This window comes from Astatotilapia calliptera, chromosome 1 (assembly GCF_964374335.1).
Source record: "Astatotilapia calliptera chromosome 1, fAstCal68.1, whole genome shotgun sequence".
NCBI lineage: Eukaryota > Metazoa > Chordata > Actinopteri > Cichliformes > Cichlidae > Astatotilapia > Astatotilapia calliptera.
The window spans coordinates 11,734,982-11,755,933 of NC_137422.1; the positions used below are offsets into that span (position 1 = coordinate 11,734,982).

General features: G+C 41.0%; 2 protein-coding genes across 11 annotated transcripts in view; one reads left to right on the plus strand and one right to left on the minus strand.

The window, feature by feature from the left end:
- Positions 1-17,605, minus strand: part of myo9aa (myosin IXAa) — a 98,597-nt gene extending 80,992 nt beyond the window's left edge. For 7 of the 8 annotated variants that reach the window (XM_026162514.2, XM_026162519.2, XM_026162523.2 and 4 more), the window contains exon 1: positions 17,254-17,605. The gene's annotated coding sequence lies outside the window, so the exon portion shown is untranslated. The remainder of the gene's footprint in view (positions 1-17,253) is intronic. The other variant, XM_080306047.1, reaches the window with a different exon arrangement.
- Positions 17,606-17,931: 326 nt separating this feature from the next.
- senp8 (SUMO peptidase family member, NEDD8 specific) lies at positions 17,932-20,491 on the plus strand. Of its 3 annotated transcripts, none has more exons than XM_026162550.2 (2): positions 17,932-18,069; positions 18,906-20,491. In XM_026162550.2, the coding sequence occupies exon 2, from the start codon at positions 18,933-18,935 to the stop codon at positions 19,596-19,598; it is 666 nt and encodes a 221-aa protein (XP_026018335.2). In that variant the 5' UTR covers positions 17,932-18,069; positions 18,906-18,932; the 3' UTR covers positions 19,599-20,491. The 3 variants fall into 3 exon arrangements, with proteins under 3 accessions (XP_026018335.2, XP_026018330.2, XP_080162651.1); XM_026162545.2 differs by having other exon boundaries at positions 17,966-18,368; XM_080306525.1 differs by lacking the exon at positions 17,932-18,069 and adding an exon at positions 18,639-18,757.
- Positions 20,492-20,952: the final 461 nt, after the last annotated feature.

The window sequence follows — 20,952 nt, forward strand, 5'->3', positions numbered from 1 at the left end:
ACCCAGACATTTTTTTCCCCCCAGTATTTTATCGCGCAAACGCTGACTTGTGTTTGACCATATGTGAATTAATATAAATATATATTATGAGATATCCGTCATAAAAATATCTTGTTTTCCTTAGAGGAATCATTTTAGTTTGAAATTTATCTTTAATATTACAATGCCTGAAAATAAATTGGATCAATTTCCTCACCAACTATTACATGAGCACCATGACCCCAGCAGAAAAACCCTGGAAAACAGGAAATGGAACAGGGACACATATAGTAGGTGCACAGAGACGAGTACAAAGGACTCCAGCAGGGAAATGATACAATGCTGCACCCATCCCTGGTCATTTCCTGTTGCCCCATATCCAACTCTGTGTGTCACTTCAGCAACTTCGATACAAACATGTGCCATGGTCCACATACAGGCGCACACAGAATTATATATATGCATTACTTTTTTCGATCTTATATAAGTCACTCAGTCTTACTGCTCACTACTGAATCCATAAACTGGAATTAATTGAGTGCAATGTTTTCCTGTTTGTGTGACTCGACTGCGTCTGTGTGTATCAGCGTGTGTTCTGATCACTGGGTTAGGGCGTCTCGAACAGATGGTCAGCTCGCTGCTTAAAGGATAGGGGATGGGGGGATTTAGGGTTGTGGCAGTGCTGCACAGTGCAGGGCCATGCTGGCAAACTCGCTCTTTATCATCACATGAGGACATTCAACTAATAGACATCTCTGGGAAAACCTTACTAATCACAGGACATCTTCCACCATCTTCAGTCACTGAAGCGATATGACAAAGTCATTTCATTGATAATCAAACACATTAAAGGCTAATAATTATCAGGGCTGCAAACCAGGCAAATCTGGCATTTCAGTGACAATATGTTCAAATATTTCTGGTATATATCGTTTCACCTGAGTGCCATGCCTGTGCGTCTGCACACCAACTTAAAAAAGGTCTGATTTTAGATAACTCTGAGGTTTGTGCCCTTAAGGAAGTGACAAAGCAGATGGTGCACAGCTGGATGAAACCTGCAGTGGCCTATTCAGCTCCTCAAGCAATTGAACTAGAAACAGACCTGTTGCATCACCTGGGTAGTCATGGATAAGGGCTTGTTGTCAAGTAGTTTAATCTGGAATCAGCTCAAGATTTTTATTTTTGTTTTTTTACATGTCAGGAAAGAACCAATCTCACCTAATATATCAAACAACTTCAATCCCGGGATTCCCGCTTCAATCTTTTGTTAAAGTTAAACTTTGCTGAACACTGATAGTATCTATTAAAGTTAAGAGCAGCGCTGGGACTTATCTGCTCTTGGATCAGTAGGTAAACACAGACTCGAACACGATCAAAAAGCAGAAACTGTTGGTTTCATTTTCTTGTTCCATCCAGAAAGTCCCCTCTTTCTTTGGCAGAATAAATGAAGCATTTTCATTCTTTAGCACATCCTCTTAAAGACAGTTTCCTCAAAACATCTGGGTGAGGCCCTTTTTGTTACCACCAACAAAGGCATATCTGTTGTTTTTATAGGTCTGGGAATATCATTTGAGTCTCGCAGGTAGATGTAAACTTAGATCTTTTTGGCAGATACTGATATTTGAAGAAAATTACACTATGCATTTCTTTCTGTAATCTGAACATTGAGAGAAGCCTAGTCTGAGGTTCCCTCTGACTGAGGTTCAACCACATGACTCTTACTATACAATCGCTGACACTGAAGGAATGTCAGGATCTAGTTTGGTCAGCTTTTTACAACGTGAAGTCATCTTTCTGAAAAGTTTAGTAGGTGTATGTCATCAGTGCCTAGCTTGTTCAGGGCTCATACTGTTACAGAGCCTCAATATCACACATTTACTAACTGGGAATTTGTATGTGTTGCACTAAGGTGTGCGAGTTGGCACTGGACTGTGAACCCTCCCATTTGGTTTGCAGTTTTTAAAGTGTTAATTTGTAGATTTGACAGCTTCACAAAGCCAACTTTAGCTGCTATGTTTACTGTCCACATCTCGCAGGATTACAGTGTTAGTTTATTACTGTTTGCATCAGTCATACAAATGCGTTTGTCAGCTGTTTCTTTAAGCCACGACTCAGATCTCTGGCCTTACCAGAGTTATGACAGCCACACTAAATGCAAGGTACGCCTTCTTAACATTCATGTGAAGTTCAACATTCATTTTACTCAAAATGCTCTGCAAACAAGAAAAGGTTTGAGCATCATTTTTATAGCTTTCAAAAGAAAACCGCACGTCCGTATGGTAGTCACGAAACGTTTTTGTTTAAGTAAGTGCTGACATAATATGGAAGAGTTATTTGAATGCTACAATCATAACATTAATAAGAAAACAAGACTTTCATTAGCGCAAGTTCAAGAAACTAACAAGTACTTTACCTCGTTGGTTTTGTTAATATTTTATCCATTAAAAGATAATGTCATAGTTTCTTAGAATTGGTAGTTTGCCATTTTAAATACCTTTTTTATGTAAGCAGAGTGTAATAGGGCATGCTTACATGGGAATGCACGTTTATTGATGACTACTTGTAACACACATGCAGAACGTGCCAATTATGAGATTGCAAAGATGAGATAGAGGTAAGATCCTGGGAGCCAGACTATGTTATGCAGCACCACAAGCAACAAATATAAAATTATTTCCCCATTTTTAAACAGACCTACACAACCTTCAACAATACGCCCGGGGCCCCTCATTATTACAGGTGGAACGGAAGCCACATAAAACATGGTTATCGGCGACTCGTAAAAATAACTGTAAAAACAGATTAGCATGAGCTAGTGAAAATTAACAACTGAAGAAAAGATGATAAAGCCTTCTGTATTGGCTTTGAGGAAATTTAACATATCCTAAAAGGAAAGAAGACACACAGAGCAAGTGCTGAATGACTATATTAATAATTTCTGAACGTTTAAATCAAGCCAAGATTTGGAAGGTTTGCTTGTTTACAATGTGGGTAGTTTAGCAGTCAGATTTCCCATAAGTCTGCTGTGAAATGGTCAGTTATAAACTCTAGAGAGCTGTAAAGGACTAAATAAACGTTATTGGAATTGCTAAATAGTGCAGGTAGAAAAACAGTTTGACTGAGAACCACATTGTGAACAGTCAGATAATCTCCACAGTCTTAGCATCCGGCTCTAGGAATGCAGAAAATTCAAGTGCAACATACTGAGTCAAAACAACCTGAGAAGAAAAAAATCCACAGTATCTGCTCAGCTCCTACAGTGGCTTATTTGTTTAAACTTGAAACCAGGCAGCTTTGGCTCAGGTGGCAGAGCAGGTTGTCCACTAATCACAGGGTTGGTGCTCCCATTCGTGTGCGAGTGTTTGTGAATGAGCGATAAAATGGCAGATCACATACAGTCCAATCACAGCTGACTGAACAAATATTAAAATAAGTAGTAGTATTCTATTTAATTCTCCAAGCTGTCATGTTGTGCTAATAAATGTCAGAGTTGGCAAAATAATGCAAATGCATAACACTGATTAAAGTTCAACAGCAAAATCATTCATAGTGGCACTAAACGGGCCAAATGTTGTTTTATTTTCATTATTTTGATTTGGATCAATTCAGAATTTACATTCCAAACTTTAATTGATGAAGAGACAGAAAAAATAAAATAAAATAAATTTTCCAGCAAAGACGTTAGTGGTGACGTTAAGAAAAAACATTGCAGCCTTTAATACATGTATTCGAATATAATTAACACAGATCACGCAACTACAAGGAGATCACTGACGTGTATGTATGTTTCTATCATACAGCTTCACTGGCATGAAACAAGCAGCACAAGAGTTACCGTTTGCCTGGCTATGATGCCGCATATGTGCAAACAGAAACAGCAACTCAAAAGCTCAACGCAGTCATTCTCAGAAAGAACTACTACAAGTGGTTGACCAACATCTTAACAGCCTTTTGGAGCCACCCTCTACAGTGAAAACACAATACTTCAGCAGCTTCAACTAAAGTCTGCAGGAACAGTAAGGTCAGCTGAATGAAGCAGACATGCCACGCTTGCTCCGACATGTTCAACAAACCTGTAATTACAAGTGACCATTCCTTGCACCCAAATGTGCAGCACCACTCTGTCTCTTCAGTGTCTTAGAGACATAGTTCACCTTCAGCCCGGAGGCAACAGTGTAGCTTAGCAAGTGCAGCCCTGACCTTCTTAAGCAGATAGCTACAATTCCCCAAGCTGTTCAGACTCTAAGGCTAACAACAGAAAAGAGCAGTCTACTGGATCAATGCTCAATGGGTGAGTGACCTGAAAAACTATTTTTGGAAGATTTTCTTAAATGTGAGGACTGCTGGGCACACAAGATTTAGCAACAGAAAATTATACGGGGGAGAAAAAAAAAAATCAGCTCATGTAGTGATTACATGATTGTTAGCTCAACTAGTGTAAGCCCCGCCCCCTTTCATTAAAAAGTTTAATTCAACTGATGTGGAAAGGGGGAGTAAACATTTCAGTAAACAGGAAAAAAGAAGCTTTAGGAAGTGTGACTAAGGGATGCCAGCTTAGCATGCTAGTGGTCAGCTCATGAACAGTAGCTTACCAGCCAACCCTGTAATACATCCCTCCATGTCACAAAGACTAGAATAATTAGATTAATCTCAGCGTGCAGCTTCACGGTGTGAGCAGATCCCATCCATCACTGTTTAATCATGGTTTTTTTTAGATCTAATTTGCTTAATGTAACCTTAACAAATGGCAGGAAGATAAAGCTACTGGATGATTGTGGAAATCTTTATGCATTTCTTTTCCTTCTTTAGTCGAAGACTACGCGTACGTACAGCATTTCCTTTGGAAAGTGTACAAACCATTTTGGAGCCATACCAAAGCGGCTGCCCAGAAGTGAATGGTTGACAGAGGTCAAGTTTTCCTAGACTGTGTGGTAAATTGACTGTAACATGAGGATATGGCACATCAGCCTACTGTAACCTCTCCCTGTATTTAACTCACTGGTAAATGGCATGTTTGCATCCTGGATTTCTTGTTTTCCATTTACCCAAATAGTGTCAAACACTAGAGTCAGCGTCTGTAACATTTTGGTTTTGTGGTTTTGTTGTGTTTGCCGATGATATATGCAAATAATTCCTTCAAGCCCAAATGTGCTCACTGGTCCAGAAGCTGGAGTCGACCTTCGGATGATTTTAAAGAGATGGGACAATGACATTGGCTCATGTCATTATCAAAAGGCACTCAGAAAACTGCAGTATCTGAACATGATCCATATGAATACCAAGTTACCTGCTTCCACTTACTGAAATGCAATCTCAAACCCATTGGCTATAATCTAACAAAACAGTTATTTTTCACATCGTGTATGTACGCAAACAACGACCAGGTTGGTTGAAAACAGCAGAAATGCCAGAACAGTGAACAGAATAGCTGATGGATGCTCAGAGTGAGGTCTATTTACAAAATGCATAACATTATTATAAGAAAAGACTAATTTCTAATAAGGTAACGTGACTGCACTTCAAAAAAGGTCAAAGTTCAAGCTGTCCAGGGAATCTGCAACCTAACTGGTTGGCAGATGCATACGACCAGAAGGCTGTAATTTTAGCTTCTTATGCACTGACAGCAGTATGGTTTCAGGCCCTTGCATACCTTAACTAACTTGTTGTGCTCTCCGTTTCGACAACTGCTAATGACCAGGAAGCGGTGGCTCGGGTGTGGAACATGAGCTTCGGCCAAATATTCAGAGAGCCAGTTAGAATAGGAGGATAAAAGGATTGAAAGGTATAGATTCACAGAACGAGAAACTGAACTCAGAGAATTAAGGAGATACAGGAACAGGCGGCGAGAGACACGCGGAGAAGAGGATGTCGGCTTCCTGAAATCTTAGCTGTGGGAAAGTGAGAGCACAATAAAGGGAGAAGAGCGAGAAATGAAAAGGCAATGCTAACACCCAACTTGGAAAGACAACACTGTGGTGGCATTTATTTATTGCTACAGTTTCACAATTAACCTGATAGTTTATTATTTAATTTCTACAACTGAGAGCTTACGAATAGCACTGTCCTGAAACAAACAGGAGAAGCTACATTCTAGTTTCACATTAATGCTGAACAAAAAATGAATCATTTCCACTGAACTACTTCTTAATCTTGTTAATCCAGGTACAAAGTTCACTGTGACTGTAGGCAGCACAGAATAAACCTTTCAGAAAGGTAAGAGCATGCCTTTGGAGCTTAAAGACTACACCAAAATCACACCGTATACAAATACAAAAAGATTTCATGACATCTGATTTGCAAACCAGTCTGTTGCAGATACTGCTACTGGGTTTTACAGTGTTGGATGCAGTTTTCTTAATCAACAGCCATAACCTTTGAATCATGGCAGTGGTACACTGAGATCATTCAAGTAAGTATGGATGCTGCATTTCCTTTTCACTTACACTGGAAATGTAGGATGTACACAAATAGATTTTTTATTTTTTTGTCATTCATAAGCTAAGCAGGGTTTTTTTTACCCACCCAAATAATAAATTAGCTTAGCTAGCTTCGCTTAATAGAAACAGAGCAATCACATTTAAAACAAACTGTAGTATACTAAAATACTGCTTGTTATGGCTCAATCACAGTTGGGGGGGGAACAAAAAACAACGTAATGAATGACAACTCAAGAATATCTTAAGAGTCTATAGATGATTATGTTTAGACAACAAAGGTGACAGACAAGTGGAACAGGTTACCATTCAAAGGGTTGGCTGATCGGACAAACTGCATGCATCGCCAGCTGATTTTACATCACACACTGCTAACACTTAAAAACTTGTGTCTTACAAAAACACTTAAGTCAATGTCATCAAAAATGTGCTTAAACAAGTCCAGGCTGGACTCGCTGTCCATGCCATAATTAACAACGACTGACGACCAACTCCCCTCACATTAACTTCAGCTGAGCGCCAACAGGTGACACGACTGCCACGAAAATATGTCACTGGAGGAAACGCCATGTGCGTTTGCTAAATTAAGAGCCTCACTTTGCTATGCAGGACCTATTCTTGTTGTTCCCTGAAGGAGAGAGTGGAGGGAGAAACCAGAGGAAGGAAATTAATTCAGAGCAGAGCGGGAGTCTCAAGGACAACATTATTAAAAAAAAAAAAAAAACCCACATTGTACGCTATTGTGTGCTCTGATATCTATGGTCTCTGCACATTCTGCACCTTTTCACTCGTCACCATTTTAGCACACTGCATTTTAATTATTGTAAGGTGTGCTGCAGCAAATCCTAATCCATCCCACTCCCCTTCAAGTTTCAATGTGACTTCAGGTTCAAAGAAAAACCAACAAATCCAAAGTGCAAGGTTAAGTCAAAAGCTTGTAAATGACGAGTGGATTTATTTTAATGGACCCTCGTAAAACAGGCTGAAAGAAACAGGAACATGGACTCTCTTACAAAAAGGTTATAGGTACTTTTTCATTACTATTAAATCTCTTGTGTTAGTGGCAACAAGTAATGACCATGTCACGTTTTTGATTTACCTTTTTGGATGATTTTCCTCAAAATCAGTCAGACCAAGTGACCTGTTCAACTGCAGGCTGCTCTGGAGACTTGATATTAAAAAAAGAAAGAAAATGCCACTGGGGGCCTCTATGAAAGCACACTAGAAAGAGTGGGAGTAAACAGCACCACTCCTCTGTTGTCGCCACAGAGAATTCCACTTCCTGTGTCCACTCCCCGGACAACGAGAGCAGCTTTGCGTGACAGGAAGGGCCGCACAAGGGGTTTCGACACAACAATACCATCACGCTATTGTTAATAAAGTTCCATTTCAGCTTTGCTTCTAATTTCATATTGATCTTTCAGTTACTTTATGAGCAGGAAACTCACTGCAACACAAGTTGGAACAAAAGGAGTTTTGAAGAAAAGTAGTTCAAGATTTCACATTGAGGACAAACAATGAAGCCACGGCTCATATACAGATTTGTTATATTCCAATTCAACCCTGTTTGCATTCACTTCAAACCAGGAGCAAGGGGGAAAGGGAGACAAAGCAAGTTTTTGAACAGAAAGAGAGAACACCAATAAAGGAGAGGGTTTTGCACAATGCAACAACCAGTCGGGATATTTTTGACAGCTGCAGCCCGCCACACAGTCGGGGCCGGTGTGATCAGGGTGTGAACTCTGCAATCAGCAGGACATCATTATTTTTTCCCCCACTAATGTTCTTTATTAGAGCATATGAGTGTAATTCCTCACATAAACACATTCCTTAGAAACCCATACAGAAAGATTCTGTAAAAAACAAAAGGATTCGTGAAATAATCTGTTCGAGCTTCATGCTCATACTTCTGTTTCTAGAGTTCAGTAGGTGAGCTGGCCATGTTAGCCGATAGTGAAACACCTGCTTGGAAACTTGTCCATGCATTCAATGGACGTCATCCACAGTAGACGACATGATGGCATGGACTCCTCAGTTATCTTTTAGTAACTGTTCCTTTTTAAATGGTCCTTCACTCTGGGTTATGCAGGTGTAAGTAAGCTTTTCTCTGCCTCCTGCTCACATTGGCCTAAATCTGCTAAGGATAAGAGCATGTCTATTATCCATTCGTGTGCTTTTGATTGTTTCTTAACAAAGAACAGGATGAAAAGCACAGCAGTATACAGATATGTTCTGCCTGGTGATAAACAGACCAGATCAGCGTTAGTCATAGTCATAAAAGTAAATAAATGTGAGTAATGTTTTATTAGTGTTATCAGTATCCAGCACTGTGAAGGTTTTTTCAAGGAAGCTAAGGGGGATTTCACAAAAAATGACTCGACACATAACAAAATTGCAGAGATTTTCTACAGAAATTTGCAGATGCACACTTTTAAACATTCCTGCTTTTGTTTTACTGAGGAACTTTCTACCTACTCACTATTTCAGGCTTTACAGACACATTATGGACCTGTAGGTGAAGAAATCTGTTTGCAGAGCCTACTTTGGCTTGGGCCAAAATGTTGAGTCTAAAACAAGGCCGTGTTCTTGGTCTGACCTCACGTTTATATTTTATTGTTTTAGAGGGTGGAAAAATGTTTTTCCTTTCAGACTCCATTCTAGCTCTGGAAATATCAATATCACCCCGCAGTTTAGATTTGGCCAGCGACAAAGGAAAAGTACACCACCCTACAATAAAAGGCGCCAGCCGGTGGAAGGTACATCATCAACAGCTGTTTGGGTTTTCGGTCTAACAGTTTCTTGGAAATCATACTACAAAAATGCTCATATGATCACTTTTGTCTCTCTTTTTACACCATTATGATTGGTAGAAATTTATGAGCTCAGAAAGCTACAGCATAACAATGAATGCCTGAAGTGAAACAACTGTATGACATGCATGGAAACACATGCACATGCCAAGTTTCACTTGAAATGAACATGAAAAGAAAAATAAGTCCTTCTGGAAGAAAGCCGTTCCATCTTGTAGCCCATCTTGGTAACACCCTAAGGCATTTATTCAAGTAGTTTTGACATTCCTACCCAATTGAATAAAGAGAAAACCTTAAAAATCCTGGTACATGAATTAATTTTAACAATTTGCAATATGCCGAGTACTGTAACAATTTAGCAACCACATGTTGCAGCCAATCAAAAGGCAGCCACAGAGTTTTTGTAGATGTAATGACATTGCTTACTCATGTGACCGAACCGTTAGCTAGCTCTGAATTAGGAGGTAGATTTGTCAAACTAAATGTTTCCAGTGATGGATTTTTTATTTTTTTTTTTGGGAGGGGGGGGGGTGGATTGTAAGTTTGTTTAGCTAATATTATCTCAGGAAGGAGGTGCATGAGATGAGCACTCTTGTTTTTAGTATCCCCAAGTATTTTTAATTATTTAATAAAATATTGATATTTGGTGTAACAATGTAACATGTTGATCTCTATTAAATAGAATCACCAGTCAAATCTAATCTGTTATCTTCTCATATCTACTGGTCTTTAAAAAGTTCAGTAATAACTAATAAACTGGACAAAATGTGCTGGAGGCAAACAGCAGAGACAGAGGACGGGATATAGAGGAAGGAAGCAGAAGAGCAGCAAGATGGTGTAGGTCTAGGAGGCATCACTGACCCAGATTATCCACACTCCATTTCCCCCTCAGAAAGTCCAAACAGACCCATTCAGCTGCCCCTGGCCTCAGGGAAGACAGTGCTGGGAAGCAGTTAGGACACTAGCATGTTTCCTGAAGAACCATGTAAAGCACGTGATTCTGTTGTAAAGGCCAACCAGATGGTAGGCACAAAACATGTACTAAATAGGCACAGTATATATAAATACAATGGATAACAGTGTCACAGGCACTGGGATCTTGTCTGCAAACATAAACACACACTCTGAGGAAGAGATGCCAACAGGACTCATCTCGTCTTCCACAGCTGAGTGGAGATGAGCAATAATGACTGTAGCTGCTCAGAGAGCATGGTGCCAAAATGCCCACAAGCTCATCGCAAATCAACGGTGCTTCCTATTTTGGATACCTGTGATCCAGTCGAGCATACAAACAAAAGGATACAAATATTTAGTTTTTGATATTAAGTCATACCAATGAATGTGTCATCTTCATGGTCAATTAGATCAAGTCTAGAGCCAAACTACTCCTTTGTGAGGCGTTGCGTAATGATAAAGACAGGAGCCTTAAGGCCATTCAACACCTACACTGAGAGCTATTTCACTGAGAGACATCAAAATGAATCATGAAATACATAAGTGGGCATCAGCAATCAAAGGAAATGCGGCAAAGCCGCGCACCAGATCTGGTCAATCTGAAACCTCACATGGAAAAACATGCAAGCAAGTATGTCAAACTAATTACAAAAACTTAAATAAACAAGCCAGTCTTCATACCCTTCAGGCTTTAATAGTTTTTTTCAAGGGGTTTAATGGTACATGTTGCACCTTTGTCTAAATGAAGACGAGTTTTTTAGTTCTGTGATTTTTTTCCACCCTGAGATCCATTAAAGTTACAAACATTTTGTCACGGACAAAGTGAAAAAGCAATTTCCAAAATCGTTTATGCAATGGAAACAGTATACGCCTTCACCAGCTGATAGTAATGACAGGTCATTAAGTCCAACTCTGGGTCTGAATGTTAAGCATCATTCTAAGCACATCTGTTTAGCGTATTAGGAAAAAACATGACCTGTAATTACAGGGCGGTGTTACAGAGGCTCTCACTGTCTTCTCTGAGGATGGGGGATGGCTCCTGTCTTTCTGCCTTGAACAGACCACAGGCTTTTTTGAAATCTGAGCCCAGCGCTGCAGTCAGGGCTGCAGCCACCAGAGAGAGAGCGAGAACTTGCAGCGTGATGATAACGCAAGTTTGGTTGCAGGCTTCAAGGGGATGACGGAAGATGTCGGTGATACTCTCTAGAGAGGCTACGTATAGTGTTACGACCTCTGGGTTAACTGCACACACAAAGTGTTAAGAGAAACCAAGCAGAGTACCCTTCCAGTGTTAATCATTACTAAAACTGAGTTCACGCTATTAAAATTACTTTTTGGAAATGCTGGACATTTATTTAACAGCTTCCTTTTTTTCTTTCATTTCTTCAAATACCCCCTGACAGATCTGAAATATGCATAAACATGCATGGTCTTGTTTTATTTACTGCACTTTTGTAAATGCGCACGAGCACAGTAAAGCACGAGACACATGAGTTTGTAGACAAGAAGGGACAAGTACCGAGCCCCTACGGTGAAAAGCAATATATTCTCTGTTTATATTGGTCTACTGAGAAAACAAACTTGGATATATCTTCATATTCTCTGTAGAGTTCATCCCCTGTGATAAAAAGGATGAGTCTACAAAGAGGCTGTTACCCTTTGATTCTTCTGATGAAAGTCTGCAAAAGCCAAACTACCACCAAAAATAAAAACATGAAACAATTTGTGAGCTCATTCTGACCTGAACTCTCCATCCAAAACTAGGACAGCAGGCATTTAGAGGGTACTTTCGTAGCTCACCTGCTCAGGAGAGCAAAGGTATTTGCTCCACTCAAACAGCTTCACTGATAAGTGGGCTCTTTCAGGCAGAGTGGAGGACTTGTGCTTTGTGGAGACAATAAGGACCCTGTAATCGTCTCCAGGGCGTCCAACTGGAGTCGTTTGACCACACCACTAAGCCAGCGCAGTGAATGTGTGTGATGAAACGCATCAGTGGCTAATAAGCATGAATGCAGGTGGGCGCCAAAATAAACAAGCAGGAACATTAAAGCGAACACCGAGGAGATTCAGTAGAAGTATCTCATTCTTTAATCATACATGATATCTAAGATTACATAAACTCTGCTTGTTGAGACTGAAATGTCAGGACAGGAGTACTTTAATCATCACAAAACTCTGCTTTTTATTTTCTTATAGACACACAGCCCCTCAAACTTACTCAAAATATACAAAAACTTTCTTATGTAAACAAGAGATACATGAATGTAGCAAGTTGTTATCCATACAGTTTATTATACTTGTTTATACTGACTGGAACTGTATTTTACAGCATATGAAACTGCTTACCCAATTCAGGGTCACAGAGGGGCCTGGAGCATATCCTAGCTGCCTAGGGTAAGAGACTAGGTACACTGTGGACAGGTCGCGAGCCTGTCACAGTGCCAACAGAGTCAGACATTCATTTGAATTCACATCCACACCTATTAACCTATAGTTAATTTAGAATCACCAATTCACCTAAGCACACTACCCTACATGTCTTTGAACTGTGGGGGGAAATTGGAGTACCCAGAGAGAACATGCAAACTCCACACAGAAAGCCTTCCTTCAAACCCAGGACATTCTTGCTGTGAAGCAACAGTGCTAACAACCACGCCACCAAAACTGCCTAGTGATCCGATTATAATCACTAACAAATAAAGGAATCATTGTATGTCTGTTTACTCCATCCACTCATCTGAGCCATTTCAAACTGGGCAGGTGTCAAGCTGGGGACACGGGTGAGTACCATACTGTAATTTTCATCAGTCAGATCAGGTTCAGACCCCTGCAGCTAGTCCGTGGGACAGAGCCTGGAACATCTTTGGCTAGGTATTACCATCAAATACATCGCCATTTATTATAGGCTCTTAAGGGGTGTCCACGCAGGAAGTAACTAGCAGATATGTGGTGACCAGAGACCACAGAAAGCTGTTCAATGATTTGAAGCAACAATGGGTGACGGAAAGAGGACGCGTTTCAAGTTTCTGAACTTCAAACGAAGCAACTCAAGCACAGCTAGTTATTTTTATGATACAGCTGATTGACATAGGACAGGGTCGTAAATAGACAGCCGTTACCTAGGATGTCCATTAGCAGCAACAAAGCAACGCATGACAAGCACATCTTTTACCTGTGCATGTGCCCCCCCCACCACCACCACCACCACCACCTTTTTTTCATAAATCTGAGTTTTTGGTTACAGCTGTCATGTAAAAATAATCAAAGATTTCAGAATTACAACCATCGCTGTGTGCCAGTGAGTGTGAAACGAGGCAACACTTAAGAGCACAGTTTCATAGCTAACAGATACACTTAAGCATAATCTCACAGTAGCCTACATCATCTTCTCATTTACTGCGCTGATAACTACTGTAAAGATTAGGCAGCAGAAGAATGCCAGCCATTAGTGAGCATGTCTCGGACTGCATTCGAAATCCACCTTATCGCAGCCTGTTTGCTGTCTGTTACCCACGGCTATCTCCGCTCTTCCTCCCCTTCTGCCTCATTCTGACAGTGAACAGACTACTGTAAACTGCCAGGATTTCTCACAGATAACAACGGCAGTGTAGTGCAAAGACAGAACTTTAAACTTCATTTCTTCCTGTCCTCTGGACTGTCCAGCAGACCAGCAATAACAATTCATAAATCATATTTCTCTAAGGTTTTAATATTAAATATCCAAATCTATTGTAATGTTGTCTCCTTCTGATATAACAATATTCAAGGCTTTAAGAAAATGATAAACTCAGTCAGTTCAAAGTTTTAAGTGGTTTCGAGGTAGGACCACTCTGTAGGTGGACAGAATTGTGTAACATTACACAACAGCACATGCCTGGGGATTAACCATGGGCTCTGTCCAGTCCGTACCATGAGGCTGCAGGGGGCCAGGAGCTATTGTCACAGCTGTGTCACAACACACACCCACAAATCCACAACTTTAGTTTCCTGCTTATAGTCTTCTGTCATCATGCACAGGTTTTGCAGATATACTGCTGTACTTTGACAAAAGTAGAATTCTGAAATTAGTGTTTCTATGGGGCTTAAACTCTGTGTTTTGGTTTTGGTTTTTGTGCTCTAATTACAATTTCCACAATCCATCTAAACCTTAAAAATTCAAATAATAAATTAGGATGCAAGTGAGAATCCCTATTCACATACCTATTCATTTAATTTAAAAAAATAAACCACAAAGGTTTTGAACACTTTCTTCTCTGTCCAAAACAAAGACACAGAGGATTTAATTTAATTTAAGAGGATACAAAGTGAGCTTCCAGCAAGCCCAGTGCTGTTTGTTCACTCCGTTTCCCCATTGTAAAGGATTAATTAAAGAACAAGTTAGGCTTTTTTCACATAAACAAAATTGCAAAGAGCAACACAATGCACTTTCTTCTCTCTCCATCTCACTCCAACTACTGTTAGCACCGGCGAATTAATGAGGGGAAATGCAAAACGTGGGGAAGCTGAGCCTGTGAGGCCAAAGCCACCCTCATATAATGGCGTACTAAAGAAAGGAGAGCTTTGTTCAGTGCAACACAAGCAGGTTCCTCTTTAATGACTTCATGTGCATGCCAATCACTTGCGCCACACAATCTCAAAACACAGCCACACCACTTTTCAGGACATGCCGAAGTTTTAAGCCTGCAGCATGTGACTGAGAGCAGCAGGTAATTCAGTCCAGCAGGTAACACCTCGGGGGATGATAACTGGGAGGTTATGCTAGAGTTTAGAGGAATGGTGCCCATGGGAGATCACAGGAGCTCTGGTGGATGAGCAAAGAAGTAGTCACAAGACAAAAGGGTTGTTAGTTCTACTCTCAAGAGAACAAAACAGCAGAAACGGCATCTATGAGCTAGTGGTAACTCATTGTTTTAATCACATCACAGTTACAGTCTGTGGGTGTTTAACAGCAGCAACTTTGTTGTTGCTGGTTATTAAGATCTGTGCATGGCAAAAATAAAACGTGTTACGAGGAGGTCTTTCAAACGAAAAAGGGCAAGGGTAAGTAAAGATTCGATCTTAGTGTTACGCAGACCCCAATGACATTTTGAAAGCCAAATAATGAGCTACTGTATTATTTTTTCAAATTATTTAATTTGCCAAAAAAAAGCTTTAAATTATACATAAAAAACAGTCACTTCCCATCCTGTGCAGCTTCTGCCATCACTTTTGAGATGTGCAACTACTGTGAACTGAAAAATCCTCAGAGAGGCTAAAACTGTTCAGTTTCATTTTACAAAGTTTCAATTTCAAAGGCACTGAGTTCAAGTTAGACACAAGGAGGAGGGCCAAAGGAAGGCCACACACTGGCTCTTCTTATTGAGAATGACAGTCAGCACTGACTAAGTCCCAGACTGTAGCGATCAAAAGAACAGCTAAAACTTAGCATGGAGCAACCCTACTTGCATATGAAGGTTTGCGATTTCGTAACTCGAACCATCAAAAACTTAAAAACATTTCTTTAAAGTATTCCTAGTAAACCACAGACTGCCTCCAACAACAGCAGAGGTTAGCTCCTCTGAAGTGCTCAAATCTGAGCCCTAAGCTGCTAAATCACAGCTTCAATCTTTCAGGTGGCGTCTGCGAGACCATTCACTGCACACCGATGTGATACAAAACTGAGGCCGGTCCTTTAGAAATAGCAGACAGCGGGGTCTGTGGGGTGTCAGATGTCAACAGGGACCAGTTGCTGGAGTCTCAGCCCGGGCTTCCTCTCGTGCTGCAGCAGCTGTGTCTTCTCAGACCTCACATTCCTGCAGGACAGGCCCACTTTACCCTCATCACCTGTGCTGATCTGAGGGCAGGACAGGCTCTCAGGGGCACCTCACCCACAGCAACATGAATTTAAGTCATTTACCTTCATTCCTTTTTTTTTTTTTTTAAACAATAATCATCTAGCACCAAAATGTATATTTTAAAATGATCATAGAAATAAAAGTCCGTTAGGAGCATCCTTTTTGCACAAATTGGATGATCTTCTGGTGACATTTGTCCATTCATAAAAACGGTATAAAAATGACTTAATGTAATCGGTAAGCACAGCAGATCAACTCACCAATAACTTAAAAAAAATTAGGCTATAGTCTCTTAAGGTAAACTATAGTAACTATACTATAAAATCGATCAAACCCACTCAGGTGCACTCAAGATACACAACCAGGCGATCCGTTGTAAAATCTGTCTTAAGTCAGCTCTCCATCCACAAACACACGCACACACACAGAGAGACACAATGCCCATGATTCAGCAGCTTCTTCACCCCATTAGACCTCCCTGTACAATTACAGCTGCTTTGCAGTGCATATTGCCTTCAGTGCATTATAAGCTGCTCTGTCTGACCTCCACTAAATAATACATGTAACCACTTACCCCACCCTGCCGCAGTAATAGCTCCCATTTCTGCAGGACCGTGAAAACATAATACCTGGTTTATGTCGCAGTGACATATTGTGTACGGTTTCATGTACGTATATCCTTATTTTTGCAGTATCAATCTTTGCATGCATTGGTGTCCCCTATGTTTTTTGCAAACCTTGTTTGAGCCTGTAATGGATAAAAAACGACCCCTGTCAATGGTTTGAAGATAAAAATGAGCCCTTTGTAATTTGTATTGTGCACTATCACAAATAAAATGAAAGAATAAAGTAAATCCAGCCTGCGTTTGTCATGTTACATGTGGTTGTTATTCTTATAAACTGTCCTTCAGCCAGCTGAAGCTCTGGAGTAAGCACCCTCTGTAGTGTGAAATGACATCTCAGTGAGGAGCAGCCAGAACTTTTTACAGGCTCACATCACACACACACAGCTCTGACAGACTCCTCACTGAACAAAAGCACCGACTGAGCACCCCAAAACACACACACAACTTAAGTCTGCCAACTGAAAACAATGCTGCAAATGAGTGCAGGTCATAACGTTTCTTACGGACTACAACTGAAGCATAGGTTCACTAGCAGCTTCCAGCCAGACGCCTATCGTCCCACAGCGGGGCAGCCCAACGCACCACAGTGTATAACTATCACTAACATCACTCTTACCTCCAGACGTGAGCTGTAAAGTCAATTTAAAGTGGCACTCGAGTTTTCCCGTTTCTTGTCAGGCTTGACCGTGGAGCTACACACACTTGTAGCCACGCAAAAAAAAATCACCCAGTCTCTATTTAATTCCCTGCATTCCCACTGAATTAATTTGCTTTCTTCTCACTCGCCTCACTTGCCTCTTAGCAAAGTCCTCGAAAGTCAACTCCGCGTTGAAAACCTACGCATTTTTTTCTTTTTCTTTTTATCCGAGCATGTTCGCAGTTTGAATCCAATTAAACGGCAGTTCTTCGCTGCTCGGTCGCTGAAAACTCCTCTCCGTCTTGCTAATCAGTGCGGCTCAGCATTGCGCGTTCACGCCGCTGATGGGAGGGGAGAAAACACGGAGGGGAGGGGAGGGGCGAAGCAACCGGAAGTACCCTGAAACACACAGGGCAACAGTAACCACACTGCACCTCTCGGTTTCCGATAATGGATTATAACCTTTGGGGGTCATGTTAGAGTTTAAAAAAAGACTAAAATGACGGAAATTCACTTGATTTTAAAATACGTGGTTTTATCTCGCCTTATTCGCTGTAAAATACAAAGAAAGACACTTCTCCTGTGCTTGCATGTAACGACACAGAATGTCAGTTTTTCAGTAACGCTCACGTGCTCATACCCCAATGCAAGGAGCCAATCACAAGCAAGCTTATCTCCACCCCACTGTCGCAAAATGTTACGGTCTTCTCGCCGCGATTTACGATAGTCATTGCAATGAGGGGCTTCACCGCTCGTGTTTTCGTGGTACTTTTAATTTGAATGTGTCATTTACAGGTAGGACACTTAACGGACACTGTGTATTTCAGTTTGGCAGCCAACGGTTAATGTGGCGCATGCTCAGTCTGCTATTTAACTCAGTTTTTTGGCTACGAGTGACGCTAAAAACTGTCGGTTAGCGAGCTCAAGCTAAAAACGCAGGCTCGATTGAGCGGAGAGCTGCCTGCTGAAGTAAACGCATTGCAGTAATGTGATGCTCCGCAGTGGATTCCCGGCCCAGCAAAGCGCCACTGTAACATCTCTGAAAATAACCTGATCAGCCAGTGCGCTAAAACGGCTCCAGTTAATGTGTCTGAGTGAGTAATAAAGCAAAGTAGCGAACAGAAAGTCAACAAGGATCCCAGAAACAGGCAGTCTGCTTTAGCTTCAGTGAAGTTTAACAGTTTGTGCGAGTTGCTTAAATGAACACAGACTGTGACTGCGTTTGAATCACTAGTCCAGGATGAGATCTGTGGAAAAAAAGCTTCATGTTTGAAACCAGTGTCAGGCTGTACTGGCCAACTGGCATCAGAATGAAGTGAATGAAGCCTTTTGCATTCTCTAAGAAACCCAAATGACGCCTTTAAATTCGTCAGATTGGTCCCCCTCCCTGAACCTGTTTCTATTCTGTGAAATTACTGCTCTGCTGAGTAGATGATCAACAGCTGCTAAATAATATTGCTTGTGAGATCACAGCGTCCTTAAGGTAGTATGTGCTGATTGGACCTATTTTAGAAAAGAGCAGTACGAGACAAAGAAAAGCAGTTCTCATATTAAAGAAAACACGAGCAGTAAATTTCTGACGAATCAATTAGCCGAACCCTAAGCATTAAAGCGTTTCTGTGTATTTTCAGATTGACACGCTCTGACTGCTCTGGAGGATGGATCCTGTAGTGCTCAGCTATCATGACAGCCTGCTGCGGCGCTCTGATGTCTCTCTACTGGAAGGACCTTACTGGCTTAATGACCAAGTCATTGGTTTTGCTTTTGAGTACTTTGCTGCCGAGCGCTTTAGAGTCCTGGGGGAAGCCGTTATCTTTATCAGCCCAGAGGTCACCCAGTTCATCAAATGTGCTTCCTGCCCTGATGAGTTGGCATTGTTTCTGGAGCCACTGGATCTTGCTTCTCGTCGCTGGGTCTTCCTAGCAGTGAATGACAACTCCAACCAGACCGCTGGAGGGTCCCACTGGAGCCTCTTGCTTTATCATCACAACTCCAACCACTTTGCCCACTATGACTCTCAAAATGGCAGCAATTCACTTCACGCACGGCGCATCGCCAGCAAGTTGGAGCCTTTCCTGGGCGCAGGGAGGAAAGCGCTGTTTGTCGAGGAGCCCTGCCCATCCCAGCAGAACAGCTATGACTGTGGCATGTATGTTATCTGTATTGCCGAGGCCTTGTGCGAGAAGGCCCGGGTGGAGGGCTCGCCACGCCTTCCTGTGCAAATGATCACCCCAGCCTACATCACCCAGAAGAGGGCCGAGTGGTGCAGACTGATCCAGAGCTTAGCTCAGAATGACCTCTGCTGCTCACTGTCTTTCCCTTAGCACGTCGATTGCCCCGCACTGTATGCAGAAAAGCTGTCACCCCACATATCTACTGCTGGAGAATCTGAATGCACTCCCTCAATACAGTATATAACTATATATATGAAATCTATTTCTATTACAGTCTCCGTCATACTCCATTATCAAAAAAGAGTTAAAAACATAAAGCAATGCTTCAAATATTTAATGACTTCAGAGAACCATTGGTGTCGTGTATATGCACAGAAACAAAAAGTATGTAAACAAGAACACCAGCATGCCTATAAAACAGATTTTCTCCTGTGTACATATTGAGCGAGGACGTCATGGAAGAGGAGGCACAGACTTTTTTTTTTTCTCCATTTTCTGAGTTTGGAGCGAATGTAGAAATGTTTACACAGATTATTGCTCAGGGTCATTTTAAATGAACTGAATTGACAATAAGAATGTGCACATGAACTCTGGCTCCTACTTTTGTCACACAGTCATTGTGTTCGTCAGCTTGAACGTGCGTACTTTTAGTTTTTGAGATAATTTGAAGAATTCCTGCTGTATGAGGGCGCCGACGTGCTGTGAGTGTTTATGGAACAAAGGGCAGAGTTGGGTGGTGGAATGTATCGAGCTCACTGTCTGTCGAGCTAATAAATGTGACTCTTGTCACATTTTTGTTGACACAGTGGTACAATTATTTATTGTTTTTAATTTTCTTTCTGTTGAAATTGAAGTCATTTGATGTCAGAAAAGTGAACTGCACGCTGGTTTACAGGCGGTTACATCACTGAGGAAATGACATTTGCAGATTTACTGAATTTTAAATGTGTGATTTGTAGATTTTTATTTTAACCTTCTGTGTTATTGATTGCCGAAGTGTTGCAAGCACTATACGCAGGGTATCATAAAATCTGGCACCCAAATGTTTATCTGCTTTTGAATACCTTAAGTTTTAAATGTTCCTATTTTGCTCATTAGTTGAGTGTTCCTTGGTAATGGATGATGACATGAATCAGTATCTTGAAGAAGTGCACTAACAGCAGTAATTTAGTACTCAAAGTGGAACAAAGCACAATATCCAGGTTGTTACATTCAGCAGTTAAAGGCCCAGCAGACTTTAAGAAAAACTAAGCAGAAACAATAAGTGGCAAAATATTAAGACTGTATTCTAATTGAAAAAAAAAAGTGGCTTTAATGTGTTTTTTCCTTCTATCATACATACACTGTTACAATGGTAAACACGAGCTTCAGTTTCAAATCATGACGTCAGTATACGTGTAATGAGCCAAACACTCAGACTTCAGACTGCTTTGCATGCGACAAAACAATTTTTAGCTTCCTGTGTTGTCAGTGAGACAAGATATTACTGATGACATCTCAGACA

Coding starts and splice junctions, on each gene's coding strand:
- senp8 (XM_026162550.2), top strand. CDS start 18,933: ATGGATCCTGTAGTGCTCAGCTATCATGACAGCCTGCTGCGGCGCTCT.